This window comes from Trifolium pratense, linkage group LG3 (assembly GCF_020283565.1).
Source record: "Trifolium pratense cultivar HEN17-A07 linkage group LG3, ARS_RC_1.1, whole genome shotgun sequence".
In the NCBI taxonomy this organism is placed as follows: domain Eukaryota; kingdom Viridiplantae; phylum Streptophyta; class Magnoliopsida; order Fabales; family Fabaceae; genus Trifolium; species Trifolium pratense.
Window position 1 is genome coordinate 18,400,365 of NC_060061.1, and position 19,491 is coordinate 18,419,855.

General features: G+C 31.5%; 3 protein-coding genes across 25 annotated transcripts; 1 reads left to right on the forward strand and 2 right to left on the reverse strand.

Annotated features, from left to right (window-relative positions):
* Nucleotides 1-482: 482 nt before the first annotated feature.
* On the reverse strand, nucleotides 483-3,239 carry LOC123918498 (glutelin type-D 1). The gene is made up of 3 exons (XM_045970562.1): nucleotides 2,834-3,239; nucleotides 1,417-2,137; nucleotides 483-769 (listed from the first exon to the last, which is right to left on the reverse strand). The coding sequence occupies exons 1-3, from the start codon at nucleotides 3,027-3,029 to the stop codon at nucleotides 616-618; spliced, it is 1,071 nt and encodes a 356-aa protein (XP_045826518.1). The 5' UTR covers nucleotides 3,030-3,239; the 3' UTR covers nucleotides 483-615.
* A 3,474-nt stretch (nucleotides 3,240-6,713) lies between these two features.
* Nucleotides 6,714-9,434, reverse strand: LOC123918499 (disease resistance RPP8-like protein 3). 3 transcript variants are annotated; one of them, XR_006812800.1, is made up of 6 exons: nucleotides 9,151-9,411; nucleotides 8,160-8,679; nucleotides 7,817-8,055; nucleotides 7,413-7,658; nucleotides 7,088-7,329; nucleotides 6,714-7,002 (listed from the first exon to the last, which is right to left on the reverse strand). XR_006812800.1 is itself a non-coding variant. In XM_045970563.1 (2 exons), the coding sequence occupies exons 1-2, from the start codon at nucleotides 8,491-8,493 to the stop codon at nucleotides 8,051-8,053; spliced, it is 339 nt and encodes a 112-aa protein (XP_045826519.1). In that variant the 5' UTR covers nucleotides 8,494-8,833; the 3' UTR covers nucleotides 7,755-8,050. The 3 variants fall into 3 exon arrangements, 1 of the variants encoding a protein (XP_045826519.1); XR_006812799.1 differs by having other exon boundaries at nucleotides 7,088-7,658; nucleotides 9,151-9,434; XM_045970563.1 differs by lacking the exons at nucleotides 6,714-7,002; nucleotides 7,088-7,329; nucleotides 7,413-7,658; nucleotides 9,151-9,411 and having other exon boundaries at nucleotides 7,755-8,055; nucleotides 8,160-8,833.
* Nucleotides 9,435-15,618: 6,184 nt separating this feature from the next.
* LOC123918501 lies at nucleotides 15,619-19,095 on the forward strand. Of its 21 annotated transcripts, none has more exons than XR_006812813.1 (10): nucleotides 15,619-15,922; nucleotides 16,013-16,113; nucleotides 17,092-17,321; nucleotides 17,441-17,558; nucleotides 17,675-17,787; nucleotides 17,893-18,018; nucleotides 18,304-18,393; nucleotides 18,476-18,501; nucleotides 18,594-18,665; nucleotides 18,794-19,053. XR_006812813.1 is itself a non-coding variant. In XM_045970566.1 (9 exons), exons 5-9 carry the CDS (start codon nucleotides 17,714-17,716, stop codon nucleotides 18,875-18,877), a joined length of 360 nt encoding a protein of 119 aa, XP_045826522.1. In that variant the 5' UTR covers nucleotides 15,619-15,922; nucleotides 16,013-16,113; nucleotides 17,092-17,321; nucleotides 17,441-17,558; nucleotides 17,675-17,713; the 3' UTR covers nucleotides 18,878-19,053. The 21 variants fall into 21 exon arrangements, 5 of the variants coding, with proteins under 5 accessions (XP_045826522.1, XP_045826520.1, XP_045826521.1 ...); XR_006812812.1 differs by having other exon boundaries at nucleotides 18,327-18,393; XR_006812816.1 differs by having other exon boundaries at nucleotides 17,893-17,955; nucleotides 18,327-18,393.
* Nucleotides 19,096-19,491: the final 396 nt, after the last annotated feature.

Consider the following 19,491-nt stretch of genomic DNA (forward strand, 5'->3'; position numbering starts at 1 on the left):
TAGGGTAATGAGGAATTTAGTTGATGGCAAAAAGTTGATTAACAAGCACATATTCTATTTTATTTTTGAACTTATCTAAGGTAAACTATTCGAGATTTATTATTAAACTCACTAAATTTGAAGTCCCTAAATTTCCCAGCATTTAGGCTAATCATGAAAAAGACATCTTAAAAAACACTGTGAATCCATCACAATTAGCCTAAATGCAGAGAAATTAAACTACTGCAAATGCAGACCATTTAAATCCAAAACAGGCTTCTAATTCTTTCCCGTTAGATAATTAGACCCGACCGGACTTATACTCTTTGAAAGTGTTTTATTGTTAAGCTGTCTATTGTCTTTACTCTTTAGTAAGATTCATTATACATAAATTTTATCTTAGAAAGAAAAATAACTATATCCAAGGCAGCAATATAAAAGTTAAAGACAGATCAAAATAAAGGTCAGCCCCAAAAAGCAACTGAGGCAATCAACTCATTATAAACCCATAATAAACTGAACTTTATTAAAAACTCCGTAAAAACCTCAAACAAGTTCAAACAGCTGCTACTAGATTAAAAAAAAAAAAACTACTATTGTCAATAATGACTTATAAACATAAAATTTCGTTCTACTTTAATTTGGAGGAGGGAAGAAAATGGCATCAGCAGTCCTCTTTGAACGGAAGTGTTTCTCAACATCTGCATCAACATTGAAAGCAGCCTGCAAAACTGTGGGTGATAATGCCTTCCACACTGAAGAACTTCCAGCCATGTGTGTAAATATAGGACTGAAAAAACAACAATCACAACAAAAATAAGTATTCTTAAGCATAATCTGTTGACAAGAAGTTACATTGAAAAGAATATTCCTTGATTATTACTCATAGTCATATTTGCACTACAATCAGTAACTGAAAGGTAAATATGACCCAACTAACCACTAACAAGTGTAACTAACACCCCCTCCCCCAAAATATACCATATCAAAGTCTTGCATAAGTGTTTATCATATAAGTATTTATGTATAAGTTGTTTCAATAACAAAAGAGAAAATAAAGTTAAACTGTTTTTACATAAGTTACATTCTATTTTCATAACCTATCCTAAAAAGCTTATGGAAATAGGCTGAAAACAAATTATGAAACTATGGTAAACTGTTTCATAAGCTCTTTAAACGAGTCTCACAAGTGTTTATGTCAATAAATAAGTTTAAATAAGTCAATCCAAATAAGCATAGTATGTCAATAAAGCTCTTAGGTTGAGTGACTTCAAATTCCAAATAAACACCAAAAAGACACATACAATTGAAGTACGGAATAGCCAAAACTATTTATACACTAGACAGAAAAGTTATCAGATGCAATCGTTTATATATAGAATAACAACAGAAGGTTAACAATATTGCAATGAGGTTAAAATGTTAAGAAAAACTTACTTAGGGGTAGTGATGATAGAAAACCACTCCATTCCTTCATCATTGGCAATCTTAGAGACAACGAAAAACCTGGGCACAATGAACAAATTTCCAGCCTTCAAAGTTGTCTCCAAAACTCTCTTACCATCAACACCAACAACCTGAACACGGCCGCTCCCTCTAACAATGTAAGTAACCTGCAAAGCAGAATCACAAGAGAATCCAGGAGAGCACATGGCTTTTCCATCAAGCCTCACCAGATCAGCTCCTAAACCAACCTCACCAACCAAAGGAAGGTTCTTAGTGTTCAAGACAACAACCCTTCCACCATTCTTAATATCAACATCCAATGGTGCCTCTAGACAATTCAAGGCCATACCCTTCTTGTGTTCCTCTTTAGGCTGAGGAAGGGTAATGTTTCCTTCAAGCTTCACAATCCCTTTACCAGATTGTTTTCCGACAAGGGTCTTGACATTGTTCTCGTCCAAGTCCCAAGCCCTTCCGACAAACTCAGTTGAAAATCCGGTAAAGATTCCATTAGAACCAGTCAGGAAAAAATCAGTAAACTCACCAGCCTTGTGTGCCTTTGAAGTATCGCCGAGGAACAAAACAACCAACTCAGTGTCCTCTTTGTTGTACCACCATGTCACAACACCAAAGGGGAGTGCTAAAGCATCACCAGTCTTAATTGCAACAACCTTCTCTTCTGATTCAGGTAGTACAATTCCAGCAACTCCACTTCCTGTTTCAACAAATCTTCACCATTAAGTATCACAAAAATTCTACTACAGTATCAAATAATATTGGTGATCACATTAGCAATATAAAATACAAAATAAACAATAAATAAAAAAAAATAATCATGATGTATGAAATAATTTTCTTTTAACCATACCACAAAAACAAAATCAAACAATAATTTCAACAATAACGATTATGATCCAATAGAGTGCACCATAACTACAATTACAACTGTATCAACAAAATTTGTTCGCAACCGACTGCAATATCAAGGATCAAGATGCAATTTAAAACGATCAAAACAAATCTTCTTGAATCTTAATCTATGAAGCACGGACACATCACACTGATAATACTTTAGAAAATCACATAATTCAATAAAATCATAAGTGTCAGTGTCGTGGTGTCCAACACTCCGACACCATGACAGGTCTAATCAGACAAGTGTTCATGCTACATAGATCTTAATCGATTATTCAATAGATCAAACACTGAAATAAATCAGGAAAAATCAAATAATTCTCATCAATAACAAGAACAAAAAAAAATTAAGAATCCTTATTAATAATAAAATTGTTATCAAATTTATATTCATAAAATTTTCATAGTTAGATTAGACATATATCTGACATGCAATCGTAAAAAAAAAAAAAAATCAATAAAAAAAAAAAGATGAATTAGATGAAAGTTTTTATACCTTGAAGAACATAAGCAACTTTAGAAGAATCAGAGTAACGAGGAATAGCGAAACCATTCTTCTCAAGAGCTAATTTGGCAGCACCAATGTTACCTTCACGCAACATAGGGAGTTCAGAAGGAGACCAAGCGTGATACGATCCGCCATTGCCACCATACACTTGCTTCGCCAATTGAGGAGTAAGATCAATATCCATAGCAAAGAAATTGAGATCGCAAAGAAAAAAGTGAAGAAGTTATTAAGATCGATCGAAGAGAGTGAGAAAATTTGATGTGTTTGAGTGAATGTGTTTGTGTGTGTATTTATAGGGATTTGAAAATTTTGAATCGCGGTGAAAACCGTAACAGAATGTAGATAGGCTTGATCCGCTAGCTAGTAATACTCGTTACCATCCAATAGTAATACTAATCAATGATTTTTTTTTTTTTTGGTACAATATACTAATCATTGATTAGTTTTTTTGGTACAATATACTAATCATTGATTAATTAAGGATAAGAATTAATTCAGTACACATATTATTTGGATATTTATTGTTATTGATAAGTTTAAAGTTTGTTTTTTTGTTACAAGAAATCTAAAAATTAAAAAATATTTTGTGTATCAAAATTATCCATTGTATATTAAGGATAAGAATTAATTCAATACACATATTATTTGGATATGTGCGATTATTGATAAATTTAAAGTTATTTTTTTGTCACAAGAAATCAAAAATAATAAAAAATACTAGTATCCATTGTATATTGGTACATATCCAAAAACAAAAACATAAAATTAAATGAACATATCTGAATAAAATGTATACTAAAAAAACAAGAAATAAACTAAGTATAATTTGAAAGATAATAATGAAGGTCAAAAAATTTAGATTGGTAATTTAAATGTATCGATAGACACAAATTCAATTTTGGATTACGTACGAGATGTGTTAGTCTTATCTATTTTGTTTTATTTTAAAAATATATAAATAAATTTTTTCTATTTTTTTTAATAGATGATATATATTCAATAAAATTTGGTTATTTGTTTCGGTTAAAGAAAAAAGAAATTTATTATTTGTAGGATTTTTTCAATTTTAATAAAAAAAATATTTTTGACTAAAATAAAAAGTTGTCTAGTAAACAGTACAGTAATAATCAACTTAAATTTTATAACATGATGCAAGCGGCTTATTATGATTAAAGTTGACTAAAAAATATTTTTGACTAAAATAAAATGTTGTCCAGTAAACTGTACAGTAACTAACAACAAAATAATGTACTGTAACCAAAAAGAAATGTACTGCAGCCTGCAGGATTTAAATTATCTTGCATCATGTGGTCAAGAGAAATACTTCTGTAGGCACAGCTGTAAATAATTTTTGTTTAGGCACACTCAAGTCACTTCAAAAAATTAAAAGATAAAAAAAATAATTAATAGTAATTGATGTGACTATTTTATTTAACCTTATTTTTTCTCATCTATGTGTGCCTAAATATATTTCATTTGGGTTTGTGCTCATGTAAGAGTTCCTGGTCAATTCAATTTGGAAATAAAAAAGTGTTGTGTTAAATTGTACTTTAAGGGCATTTGTGATTTGTTAAGCATGTTTTAAAAAAAATTAAAGATAAAGTTATCGTTAAACATTTAATTTTGTAAAGTTTAAATGATATGCACCGACGGTGTAAAATAGTTTTATACGATCATCCAATAAACAGCCACCATTTTGTCATGTCATATCAAGAAAGTGGGGTGATGTGGCGGAAAACATGGTCGGTATTGATTGACGGTATAAAATTATTTTACACCGTCGGTGTATTTAAATTAAATCCAATTTTGTATATGTTTGAGGTATTGAATGCACGACTTTCAAGCTAAAATATTTTTATTAGTATGCATAACAAGTATTCGGAGGACACTGTTTATATTTCATAAAAAAAATGATGTTTGGGGAATAAGATAGTTAAGTTGTTGCATGTGAAAGATAAAAGAGGAATTTCTTAGCTAATGGGCCGGAGGAATGCCAAAAAGGAAAGGCAACCTCTCTCCATCTAGGTTGCACATATTAATGGTTGGACAAAGCCGGCTTGAAATGTGATGTGGATGCATCGGAAAATTTTCAAATTCACGAAATAAGATGGATCTAGGAGTGTGTATTTGAGATAACCAAGGGCAACTTGCCCTTGCCAAGACGGAATGACACTCATCCTGGTAATATGACTCTTCAATGTACACTAGTACAGAAAACACATTTTACATCTGGCCAAAACCCCATTTTACATCTGACCCCAGTCAGAGGTAGACGTACAAGAAGTAGTAAGTTTACGCTTTTTACATCTGACATTCGCCAGATGTAAAAGTATCCCCTTTTACCTCTGTTCTCGTGTTTCAGCTGACCAATTTTTTTTTTTTTTTTAATTAAATTGGACCTTTTACATCTGACCAAGTCACCAGATGTGAAATAGTAACTTTATTTTTTTTTTGTTTCAAAATCCTGCGTTTTTTTTTTTTATATTTTAAATCCTATTTTGTAATTAAAAAAAACCAAAATAGCATTACAATTCAACATTCAACCAAAATACAATTACATTCAATCAAGTCATTACAATTCAAATAAAATACCAAGTCTTACAATTCAAGCAAAATACCAACAATCCAAAATGTTATAACATTCAAGCAAAATACAAGTCATTACAATTCAAAACATCCTAATTAATGTGAATCCACTGTAATATCACACAAATTAACCTAGCTAGCTCCTAAGCCTCATCATCGGCAACATCATAATCTACCTCGGGATTGTATAGGTCAAGAAAACAAGTCGCCCAGCTGTTTCGCAATTCATACAGCTCCTCCTCGGTTAATGACGTGGGATCATCGAACAGCTACAATACATATACATGATCAACAGCTAATGCAGGAAACTACACAGAATGAACAATAATGCAGGAAACTACACATAATGCATATACATGATCAAATGTCACTGCAGAAAACTACACATAATGCAGGAAACTACACAATACATATACATGATCAACTACACTAAATCATGTTGAGGATAAGAAAACTACACATAAAATGTCACTGCAGAAAACTACACATAATGCAAGAAACTACACATAATGCAGGAAACTACACTCTTTATATGCAGAATGCAGGAAACTACATACCTAATGCAGGAAACTGCATAGCTAATCAGACTAGTACTATCCAACTTCTTGACAACTGCAGAAAACTACACATAATGCAAGAAACTACACAGAGTGCAGGAAACTACACAGCTAATGCAGGAAACTGCAGAAGTATAAGGGAAACTGTAGAAATTAGGCAAATACAATATGCAAAATGGGTCGTAGACACTAACGTTCGGCCCGACTAATGCAGAATGCAGGAAACTGCAGAAAACCATATATGCAGAAAAAAAGCGGCAATTAAGAAAAAAAATAATACCTCCATCCAATTCTTTGTAATACTAGCGGTGACAATGTCAAGCATGTTCTTCATTACATAATATCCACAGTCATTACCGTTAGGTTGTCGCCTTGTCTACATATAAACGACATTTAGTTAATACATAAATAAATATCAATCATGTGTTATGAACGTAAATAAATATTAAAATTTACACCACACTTACTTTGGGAAAAATCCATGTAGCCTTCTTTCTATTACCAAAAGTTGTCAATTGATGAACTTTAAAAGCACTAGAAAAATTTAAAAATCAACAAAGTTTTAGTATGCAGTAAGTGGACAAACAGAGGCAACCAAAGGCAAACTAATTAAAATAATAACTTACTCTGTAAAAAAATTCCTCGCTGCCTCAGGTATCTTACGGTGTAATGAACAAAGACAAACTATAACATTGTCCTTAGGACACATAATTATTAATTGTCAATGCCCGCTGTACACGTGAAAGAATGAGGTGAATCAAAACATTGTAATGAGGTGATGAAAGAATGAATAGCAAGTGAAGTAAATCAAAACTAAAGGATTAAATAAGAGCTTACTCCAAAAGATGTGGTGCTAAGTAGCACATTTTGTTTAGATCACGCAAATTATTTTGAATGTATTGTTTACCCGCCTTTTGAAGTGAAACTGGCTTTGATGCAAAACTCAATTGAACCGGGTCCAAAAATGCAAACAGATCTGAGTTTTTTGTGTCTATGGAAAGACGTTGCATATACCTGAATAGTCAAGAGAGAAAAAAAAAAGACTTTTTAGTATATATATATATACCATATTAGATAGCATCAACGAAAATGTACTTACGTGCACCAAAGCTGTAGAATTGAAAAGTCAAGCCAATTATCACCCACCAACAAGTCTTTCATATACTTTGGCGACATCTTAAAATTGCGAATAAATTCAATCACTCGCCGTTCAAACTCGGCACTTAAATTTGCAATTGCAACTTTGCAACTGTTAAAGTTGATGTCAAAGCAAAATGCAAAGGCAGAGGTTGCCACTATCACAATTATGCTACCCTTATCTGGACGTGTTGAAAACTTAAACTAGAAATAGAAAATTGAGATATCTGTCTGAGCAAAGATGATTCATTAAATTTTTCGTAGGTGTTCAATCTGAGGGAATGTACCTGATGTTGCTCTATTATAGAAAACTGCAATACTCACACGAGTTCCACAGATTATGACAACCCTTTTATTGGAAGTCATTCCCAATTAATAAAAGGGAATGAAACCCTTTGATCAATGAGCAGTGTGTATATTGTCGAAATAAAATGATGATTACATTCTGTACAATGGAGTGTGGGAACTTGGAAACGCTTCCATTCCTTAGACGAAAGTTCCTATCTCCCACCAAAACAGTGCCAGAAATCAATCTGCAGTATGATATGCAATATTGAAAGTAAGTTCCCTAAATTACTTGAGTTGAGGACACATGTAGCAGAAAACGACACACAAATGCAAAGAGTATGAGGAAAGGACTGAATTTTAATGGCTTTTAAATATGGAAGTAATATAACTGTGCACTCATTACCCTTTTATTGCAAGTCATTCCCAATTAATAAAAGGGAGTAAAACCCTTTGATCATAGGAGAAGTGGAAAGACTCGTAAGTATTTGACAATGCATTGCCAAAATAAAAAATGAAGAGTGCATGCTGTACAGTGGAATGCCGGAACTTGAAAATGCTTCCATTCCTCCATGGAAGTTCCTATCACCCATCAACACTGCGCTGGCAACTTCAAAAAAAGCACACACTGTGCCGGCAATCAATCTGCAGTATGATATGGAATTTTGGAAGTAAGTTTCCTAAATTATTGGCTCCGCATACAATGTATTTTGTACCGTCAAATTTTGTATTAAGATGAAATGGCTTACCAATTGATAAAATGTCTGTTGTCGATTCTATAATTGGAGTATTTTTGAACTCAAACAAATCTTTAGTTCGAAGTCTATGTTCAAAATCTACCGACATGCCTGTAATTTTAATTTTCTTCAAAGAAGTGATATCCTTCAGTCCTTCTGGAATCTTTCTCAGCTTCTCACACCGATCAATAACAATATACTCCAGCATTGGCATTGCCTTTTCCTCAACTTTCCATTCCTCCAGTTCTTTCAAAAGAGTGAGCCGCAAAACGTGCAATTGTGAAAACCCTTCAGCACTGAAGCTCAACTCTGTCCAATTGTATGCCTTTTTACCCAAAATGAGCATTTTAAGTTTTGGCAATCTCTCAAGTTTGGCAATAGACTGCTTCTGTAGGTGGGAATTATGTAAAGTTAATTTCAACAGATTCGGCGGGAACTCATGCGGATCAGGTAGCTTCTTGATCTTTCCATTCAAAGACAGCTTCAAACTCGGCACTTAATCTACTAGCTTTCATCCAACTACGATCCATACCTATGTTGTGAAATTAAGTTAAAACATGGTAACACCAACTAAAGTATTGGTTTCGTACCCGATGGGAAACCAATCACTTAAATGAATCAATTGCAGATGAAAAAAAACATAAATCAATTGCAGTAGAAACAATTCTAAGAGCTAAAACCAAGTAACAAACCACAAACCATTTAAAATCACGAAAGAAATCACAAAGAAATCAAGTAACAAACCAAGTAATAAACCACGAAAAAATCAGAACAAAGGGAGATTTTGCAACCAACAAACTGAGACAACAGAGAACAGAAAACACAAATTAGACTTTTTCCTTCTTCTATGCGTGAAAACAAATTCCTCACCACACACTTCCACCATAATCATACCCATCTCCCATCAAAACCACATAACCACGTAACAATTATAAGAGCTAAAACACAAAGAAATCACGAAAAGGAAAATATTTAAAAAGGATTAAAAAAGAAAGAAGAGTACCTGAATCGATGTGAGAGAGAAAAACAAGCTTCGATTCGTGAGAGTAGAGGCCGGAGAAAGAAAGAGAAGCTTCGATTTGGAGTTAGGGTTCGTGAGAGAGAGGACGATTGCGAGTGAGAGAGAGGACGGCGCTGGTTCTTGCGAAGGTGAGGACGACGCTGGGTTGCTGCGTTTTGGGTGCGAATTGAAGGTTGCTGGGTTTTGGTTCTTCGTGAAGGTGAGAGGGTGGGTGTTGCTGGGTTTAATTTCTTTTGATAATTGGGAGAGAGATATATCAGATACACTATTACCTTGTTCCAAAAATATTATTTTTTTTTTTTTATTCAACCTGACGTTTTACATCTGACTAAATATGACCAGATATATACATATTTTAGATAATTTTCACCATAATTACAAGATTGCCACTGCATTTAGTTATGCTTCTGGTACATTGAAGCCAGATGTAAAAAGTCTTGTCTATTTATTTTTCACATCTGTGGACATTGAAGCCAGATGAAAAGGCTACTCCATATAGCGTTTTACATCTGACATATGCTCGTCAGATGTAAACATGATGTGTAATATGTCATATTTGTACTAGTGGTAGTAAATTGGATTAGAGACTTACACCATAACAATGTGACGTTTAAGCTCGATTTCAAATCCCAGTCGATAGTTTTAGCTCTAAACGGGCAGAACAGGATTGTTCCAACGGCGAGGTTATGTGGTTGAAGAAGGTGGTTGCCAAGGTACCTGCATAAACGTTAGCATTCTGACGTTCAAGTCAGTATTTGAACGAGGTAAATGCTAAGGAAATTGGATGAATGAGGTATATGTGAATTTATAGGTGAAACATTGCATGAGTATGCATGAAGAGTGACAACTCCACTACGTTGGTGGGGTTAGGAATAGTATTGTTTTATTAATATGCTAGATTCTTATTGGCTGAGGTCACATGCTTCCTAGGACGTGCATGTCATTGCGTTGGAGGAGTTATATTATCTTATGTTTGGTAACATACATTACAGCTTTGCGCCTTATCACTTTATTGGGTCTTGGTGTATTAGACTTTAGTCCGATCAAGAACAGTTTTAATAGCAACAACATCGATCATTATGAGTTTGGAGATATTATTAAAGACTCTAAGAGAGTTTTTTCTTCTTATTTTATTAACTCTTATGTCGAATTTATTAGGAAGGAAACAAATAAATGAGGTTACTCATAATCTTGCTAAAGTGACCGCATCCTTAGTTAGTTTCCATATTTTTTCCTGATATTCCTATATGTATGTATACTCCTTCCGTCCCAAAATATTGGTCAATAAAAGTGAATGTATCTAGTCCAAATTTTTAACTAAATACATCAAATTTCTTTAACTCATTTTTGCTTATATTTGACAGAGTTGATTGGTAATGAAATGTTATAATTTTCTTGCTTAAAAAAATGGTAGCCGCAAAATAAATAGTCCAAAATGGATAAGCTGGTTTATATTGATAAAATTATAACAAATGTCAAATAAATGAAGTGCTAACTAAAAATCAAAGTTGTCAGAACCGGACCGGTCATCAAACCGGAGAGCTCACCGGTTTAAGGTTCAATTGGTCGGACCGGGTTCAATCGGGGTTGAACCGTTTTTAATTAAATATATATTTTAATTAATATATAAATATATATGAATAATTGCTCAATATTTCATAATTTCACACATTAAAAAGATAAAATATCACAAGTCAAAATAAAATAAAATTTATAATTCAAACCAAATCAAAAATAGATGAAAAACAAAAATCTTTCCTATTCCTACGACGTCGTTGTTTTGTTTCAAATTTTTTTAAAAAAAAATAAAAATTAAAACGACGTCGTTTTGCCTTTTTTTCTTAAAAAAAAATAAAAAAACTGCAAAACCGCTTGAACCGCCCGGTCGGTTCACCGGTTCAACCCGGTTCGACCCCGGTTCATGCGTTTTTTTGCCGGTCGGTTTCCTATCCGTTTTTTGCTCAAAACCGAACCGTTTTCATGACCGGTCCGACCATCCGGTCCGGTCCGGTTTTGATAACCTTGCTAAAAACAATATAATGCAGTAAATTGTTAAAAATTGGTTGTTTTTATTTTTCTTTTAGTAAACTAAAAGTATCATCTGTGTGTAACTATAGAGTCGGTATGTGGCATAGTCGGTCATCTCAAAGATCACATGTAGTCAAATTTTTGTACGAACACATTAAATATCTTTTTTTTAGAGTTGGATATCATCAAAGGTGCTCGATCTCAAATTATTATTGACCTTTTATCATATATAGAAAGATTTAGTATGGTTTGTTAACGTTTTATTGTTGACTAAAAATTTTATATGCATATTTAGCGAACATTTAGCTATCTTCATCTCTTATATTGTTTGCTATTTTAGTATACGAATGAAGTTTGTTTTATTGTAAAAAAAATGTCAAATTAATCGATAAATATAGGTACCATATAAAACTAATTGATAAAATTAAATTGGTTTAAATTCTTTTATGAAAATATAATAATAGTGTTAAAGTAAAAGTTTTGCCACCTGTTGTAATTCTGTTATTCCACCTTACTCAAATGATAGTGTTGTAATACTTGATGACCCCTCTAATTTTTTGACCAAAATCCGCCGCTATATATTAATGCAGAAATTACAAACAAAAAATTATTAAAAATATACTCCATCCGACCATTCGGAACACTTTATAAGCACTATAGACCAGATTCATTAAATCTATTACTAATATATTAAAATCGATTACCACCAAAGTTCTTAATTTATCCTTACTACTTTTAACCACGTTGCAAGTTTTATATCATCCATTGTAATTTCACTAAAAATAGGAACAAAGTAGATTATAGATAAGAACAAAACATAACCATCTATACATAAAAATAGGAAAGAAAAAAAACAATAATTAATAATAATATCATAAAGTTAATTAGTATCAAACTTACTAAATTACCCTAAATATTTCTATAATATATTATTTTTAATTAAAAATATACACGAAAGTATTATTTGTTACTAAAATATTATAAATTGAATAAATAAATTTACAATAAATAATTAAAACAATAATTTCGCTTATATTTTAACAATATTATATAACAAATTTCTAAATATTTAATTTAAAATAAATTTTTTACATTAATATAGTGACAAACTCAAATATCAAATTAATATAAACTAGTATACAATGAATTAAAAAATATATAGGGAAAGTATTTTATATGAAGAGGTTATTTATTAAGTTGTCCCAAAATCATTTTCAAGAGTAAAAGTTTAACTATTTTAAAATACAGAATTTGTTTTTTATACAGTAAAAACAGAATATTTTGATTATACGCATTAGATTAGACAAAACGTATTTTTGGTCCTTAATTGATTGATTAAAGATTGAGGAATAAAGTAAGTACGACTTATAGTAAGTTTTATCTCCTGCGTTATGATAACGGGGAGGAGGAATCAGTGAATCACATCACATTCACATGAGATAATGCCAAAATAAACCCCTACATACGGCAACGAAGTGACAACCCTTTGCAAAGTTGCATTGCAATGACAATGAGTTAATCCTGCAAATTCGAATCTTCCAAACTCTAGTACTGAAATGAATGGAACCTAGAACTAGTAGCTGTCAGTGTCATCCATTTCATCACTATTGTACCGAATTTTATCATAATTTATACTCCTTCATCATATTTTATAAGAGTTAGTTTGACTAAATGATATTATTAATTTTTTTTATCATATTTTTTTAATAATATATAGATTTAAATATTAGTATATAAAATTTTGTTTGATTTGTTTTGATTGGTATTTTTAAAATATCAAGTTTTTATAATTTTTACTAATAGACAATTAAATATATTAGTAATCAAAATTGTGCGTTGACATATATGCAGTAGTCAAAGTAATTCTTATATTTTGGGACGGAGGAAATAGTATATATATTTTTTGAAGCAATCATAATTTATACTATATTAATAGAGTATGTAGTATGTAGAATAAAACTTTTACCCAAAAAAGAAAGAGCCAGAAGGGAATAAAAGTTAGGTTGAGTTAATTAAACGTATATGTACCATATTTTTTGTAAAGTACTTACTGTACATACATAAAATAAAATGAGTAGAAGTTTATTTTCTACCCAATCACTTAATTAGTCACATTCTTTACAATTATTTGCTACTTCCTCCGTCTCAAAATAAATGATTTAATTTTGATTTAGTATACTATTTATATGATATCATTTTATCTTATTTTTCTACTAATATATACATGCAAATATTACGAGATGTTGTTTGATTTGTCTCAATAAGTATTTTCAAAATATAAATTTTTAATAATACATAACTGAATATATTAACGATTAAATATGTACATTGACAAACGTAAATGTGCTCAAATATATCATTTATTTTGTGAAAGAGGTAGTAATGGTTATCAGTAGAAGTTTTGTTGTGTGAGCTAAGGGGACTAACTTAAATTTGTCAACAAAAAAAAAAAGTGTATAGTTGTCAACAAAAAATTTGTTTTACACACACAACTATGAGATTGTAGGACTATATATACACTTTCTAGGACTAAGCTACTTTAATCACATTATTGTTGACAAATTTAAAATTTAGTCCTATGAGATTCGAGGCGCGACGTGCCCATGTGATGTAATTATATATTGCATATCTCTAGCTACAAAATTTTCATATCGAATAATTTGATTCTCTTCCAAAAACAATTTATAATAATTAGATTGCAAACAAATTTTTTAATTTTTTTATTAAGTAGTTTAGTGACTAGAAATTATTTTAGGAATAATTCTTTCGGTTGATTTTTTTAATGAGTGTAATGTACGAGTTTCAAACTGTGACTTCAACTGAGCTAAACTCACGGACAAATTTTCTAATTTCTAAGGGCTCATTTGGATTTGACTTATTTAATAAAAAAATTGAATTTTATAAAGTGAGGTAATTTGAATTTGGGTTACATACAAAAAAATTGGATTTTTAGATAGAAAGAAAAAAATCGTGGGAGAAGTAACAAATAAAGTAGAGTTTTGTGATTACAATTGGGCATTTATCTCATATTGATTATATGTTGATTCCAAAAATATAACAAATTAATTCACATGACTTAATAAAAAAAAGTTGGGCCAAACAGTTTTTTTAAAAGTACTTAATAAAAAAAGCAACTTATTTTATATGTGTTAAATATGCTAATAAAGTACTTTCAATTAAGTTAATCCATGTAACTTTTTCTAACAGAAATTAGCTTTTCGGTGGTTACCTCCTTCGATTCCCGCATGAGACAATTCAATCGGTATTTTAAATATTTATTTTATTTTCTAATTCTAAGATGCATATGATATATCCAGCCTGCGTAATTGTTTTGTTGTTATTTTATCTACTTATATATTAAAACAAACACTACTCGTCAGTCATCATCATTAGTAAAAAAACAACAAAATAGATTTTCCACAGCGGAAAAAGTCGTTGACAAATGCAAAAAGTTGATGGAAAAAAGCTTTACCCCAACAACCAAAAAGTCGCTGCATGCTGTTGCGATAAGTTCCGTTGCAAAAAGTTTTGCAGCGAAATTTACTGTTGTTGCTGTTAGAATTTTTGCCAACGATAATATTTGTTGCCATTTTTGAAACTTTTGTTGGGAAAATTTAATCTTTTCAACCAAGATTGTTGTCATATTTAATCTATCGTAGCGATTAAAGTCGCTGCGATATTTTCTCCAACAAATTTTTTGTTATATTTTTATTTTTCTAAATAACAAAAGTTGTATAGCCATTTGTTTTTTTTTTTTTTATAAACTTGGGGAGCAATACTTTGATATTTAAATATAATTTTTTTTTAATTCATATATATATATATATGAGTCAGGATCCGTTGACACCAACTAGTTTGACACCAAATGTTACACCTCTCAATAACGTTTTAACCGATATAAATTTTATAAAATCCACCGTTGGATTGAAAGTTTACATCATATAGATCATTTGTGTAAAATTTCAAATAAATCCAAAATCATTTGATATGCTATTGAGACACATAAAGATTAACGGCATTTAAAAAAATACAAAAACCGTTAATTTTGATGTATCTCAATAACATATCAAATGATTTTGGATTTATTTGAAATTTTACACAAATGATCTATATGATGTAAACTTTCAATCCAACGGTGGATTTTATAAAATTTATATCGGTTAAAACGTTATTGAGAGGTGTAACATTTGGTGTCAAACTAGTTGGTGCACTACTAAAAAAACACAATTTAGTGACGGAATTTTGTGAGGGAAACATATCCCTCACGACTTGTGACGGAATTTGTGACGGAATCTTATATTTTTAAATAAATTAAAAATGTTAAAGTCTAACGACGGAATTTGTGAAGAAATAAACCCCTCACTAAAAATCCGTCATAAATTCTCTCACAAAAACTAACAAATAATCTTTAGGGAGGGATTTGAATACAAGGACAAATTCCGTCACAAATCCCTCTATTAATTTTCAAGTATTTTAAAGCTGTTTTTTGAATATAAAAACCAATGAAAATGACCAAACCCCTGAATATATGGCTGAGTTTCAAAATTCAAATCTCTCGCGTGTTCATTTCCTTTCCTAGATTCATCGATCGTCCTCTTGCGTGTTCATCTTCCTCCAACAACACTGTTTCACCGCTAAACCAAAACTCTTCGATTGAGTTTCAACCACCGCCACAAAACGAAGAAGCGCCACCGCCAACTCCGCTTCTTCTCTCTGATAAAACGACGTAACGGAAGAGACGTTCATAAATCATACTTCTCAATTTTCAATTTTAATTTCACTTTCTTTGATTCGAATTGATTCGTTTTGTTTTTAGGTTTTTGAAGAGAAAGCGTATCTTGTTGGTGTTGAGCAATAGATTCATCTTCCTCTCGCGCCTCAGTCCCGGCAACGCTGCCACTGCTTCAAATTCTCCAAGTAATGTCGCCGCTGCTTCTCTTTATAAATGAAATTAGGGTTTCATTAACCGCCGTTTTTTTATTCCCTTAGATGAAATTAGGGTTCTGCTTTGATATTGTGAAGATGCCTCTGCTAGTATTTTGAATTTGGAACATTAATAACGTTGCAATTCTTCAAAAGTCTATTTTAGCAATTTCAGTGTTGATTGTTATGGTATATTGGTCATTGCTTACTTGTAGCATTCATCCTTAGTTAGCTTGACAATTTACTTTCACGTGAATCTGCCTTGTGTTGCTTAATGGTAAATTTGGAAGCATCACTTAAATTTTGATTGGTACAAAGAACTCACATGGCTTGGAGTTAATTTGAAGCATATATATTAAAAATGTGCTTGATTCATGTTACTGGATTCAATAGCCATATTCATAATTACAGTGTTCGAAATTGGTTTTTTCTTAAAATGGTTAAGTGAAATTGGTTTTTTAAGGTATACCATTTTGTAGAAGACACTTACCGGTCACCATTTTGTGGTTGTGTTCAACAAGGGAAAGCGAGCCGCTTGATTTGTTCTTAAAATGAAGTTATTGGTATTCCTGCTAGTGAGGATCTTTTAGGACTGGTTAGTAACAAGGGGGATTTTAAGGGTAAGGGTATGAGGAACATTTGAAATTTGAATTTATGTCACTGAGAAAACACATGGAAGTGATTTTTTTTACTAATTTTTAGGATTGTTGGTTTTGACTTTTAAGTATAGGTACATTTTTTTTAAGAAGCCATTTAAGTATATGTATTAGGTACATTACCTCGGACTATGATGATGTGGCTACTGTTTATGAGTATCCATATTCTTTCTTTCAATTGTTTCATTCAATTTTTCTTGCATTATCCATATTCTTTCTTTGGACATTAAAACCATTAATGTTTTACTTTTATACTTTCTAAAAGACTCCATAATTCATGATGCTGAACCTTATATTTTTTTACCTAATAATGTAGGAATTCCTTGTTTTCCTAAAAGCTTATAAGAGGGACTTAAGGAATACTGAAAGACGATATTCTACGCATTTGGTTGCTGTGATGTACAATGTGACTCTGAAGAAATTTGTGTCCTGTAGATTGTGGACAATGATATTGGGTTGAGATTGCAGTGCAACTACTGAAGTTGTTAGAATAGAACAAAAATATCATATTATATTGACATCATCTTGAACTATCTAATAGTAATAGTATAAGCTTTTTTCTCTAAGAGTATCTCTTAAGATCAATTTTTCTATTAGTAATCCAATTTTTTGGTTGAATTCCAATATTATGCTTGTTTTAAGCATTCTGTTTATTAAAATTTCAGGCTGGTAGCAGTGTGTATACTTACGGTTTACTTGGCTTTACTTTATGAAATACATGTTTCAGATTGGCACTTCATTGTCCATAATCCAGACAGCATGTATAACGGCACAACTTTCACCGTAAGCTTCCGGTTCACGCCTCTTAATTTTTCTCTCTACACATTCTTAAACATGCAGTGGGATTATTTTTTTCCTCTTTTTCAAATCTCTCTAATTTGTTTTCATTCAATTTTAAGTAACATGTGGTGTTAGAGAGAAACTTGACGCTCCTTGTAATGTGGGATATATTGACAGAGAGGTGCTTGGAATTAATCATGAGTATAAAAAGCCAGCTTGGAGGAGATCTGAAGTGTGTTGCTATTTTCTCCTAGATACATTTTTCTACTTAAATATTTAAACAAATCACCTTTTTATGGCTTGTGGCAATTTCAAACACTTATTGCCTTTTATGTAGGGCCTTTCAAAAAACTGCTCCTGCATGGTGTTATGCTCCTTTTGAACCAGAAGGAATTTTAAGGTGTATATGGTCTCCAAATCTTCTTAGTAGCTTGTTTTTGGGTTAGCAGAAATCCCAAACATGGTATTATAGACTCTATTTTCTAGATTTCAATAAACTCTTTATTTACCTTGGCTTTGTTTTCTTCAATGTAGATGCTATCATTTTATGTGATCCAATTATTGAATTTTTTTTTGCATTTTTACCAAGAAAACGAGTTGAGGACTCGCATATTCAATCTTCTTTTGTTTGATTGCTTGGTTAGAGCATGCCATGAAATTTTTGCATACAATTTTGAAAGGCTTCCTTTTAAGGACTATAATATGATTATGAATTACGACCGGTGTATAACTTGCTGTTGTTCCTTAGAGTGATATCATATGCAACTGCAGCTTAATATCTGCTATTCTATCCACAATCATCGGATTGCATTACGGACATGTACTCATACACTTTCAGGTAAAACCTGTGACTCAAAGTAACCAATTGGTGCTTGAAATCTCCTTAACTTCTGCTCACCTCTTCACTTTTTATATTTTAGGATTATCTTTCTAGATTGAAGCAATGGTATCTTACCTCATTGTTGGTTGAAATTTACTATCTAACCAAACATTCGTCCTAATTTTTTTTATGCTGCAACCATTCCTTTGAATAAACAGTTGTACACACTAAGCTATGTTTGCGTAACATCTGGTGCTGCGACATTAGCTTTTTCAGCCTTCTATGTAATGGTAATTTCTGGACTTCCATTTCATTACAAAAGATTTATTTGCTTTGCTATATGTTGTATTTTTTCTTTATTCATTCTCAAGCTCCAATTCATGCTCTAATTTGTATGCTTATCTGTTCGACTCTGCAGGGTGACTTAAATGATACTCTTGGACAAGAATTTGGTGAAGAGTTCAATTTTTATGTTTTAGTTAGGTTGTGGGAGCATTCCTAGTATAGTTGTTGTAAGAGTTCCAAGTTTTATTTTCCCTAAAGTGTATCTTTACTCTAATTTTGAGTAATTTGTTTTGAGAATTTGGATGTAACTACTATTTTCAAGAATGTAGTTACTCTATTAAATTTATATGGATAAATTTTATGTATTTTATTGAATAATATATGATACTTATGGATGCAATTAAATTTATATTATTAAAAAAAAAATTAAAAAAATCACATTAGAAAATGAAAAACTAGGTGACTGATTTACTTTTTGTTATAAATTAGAGAGGGAAAAAATCCCTCACAAAAATACATTCTTTTAAATTAGTGACAGAAATATTCCCTCATAAATATTTCCCTCATAAAATCCCTCACTATTAGTTACGGAAATATGCTCTTAAGTTGAATTTTGGTTTACAAATAGTGACGGATTTAATCTTTGAGACGGTACAAATCCGTCGCAAACTGCCACAGATGTCAAAATCCCTCACAAATATTTTGCGACGCTCATTTTCTTTACGGATTTTGGTGCCTCACTAAATCCGTCGCTAAATCAGTTTGTGAGGGAATTTGTTGATTTAGTGACGGATTTGCTCCCTCTCTAAATTTGATTTTTCTAGTAGTGGT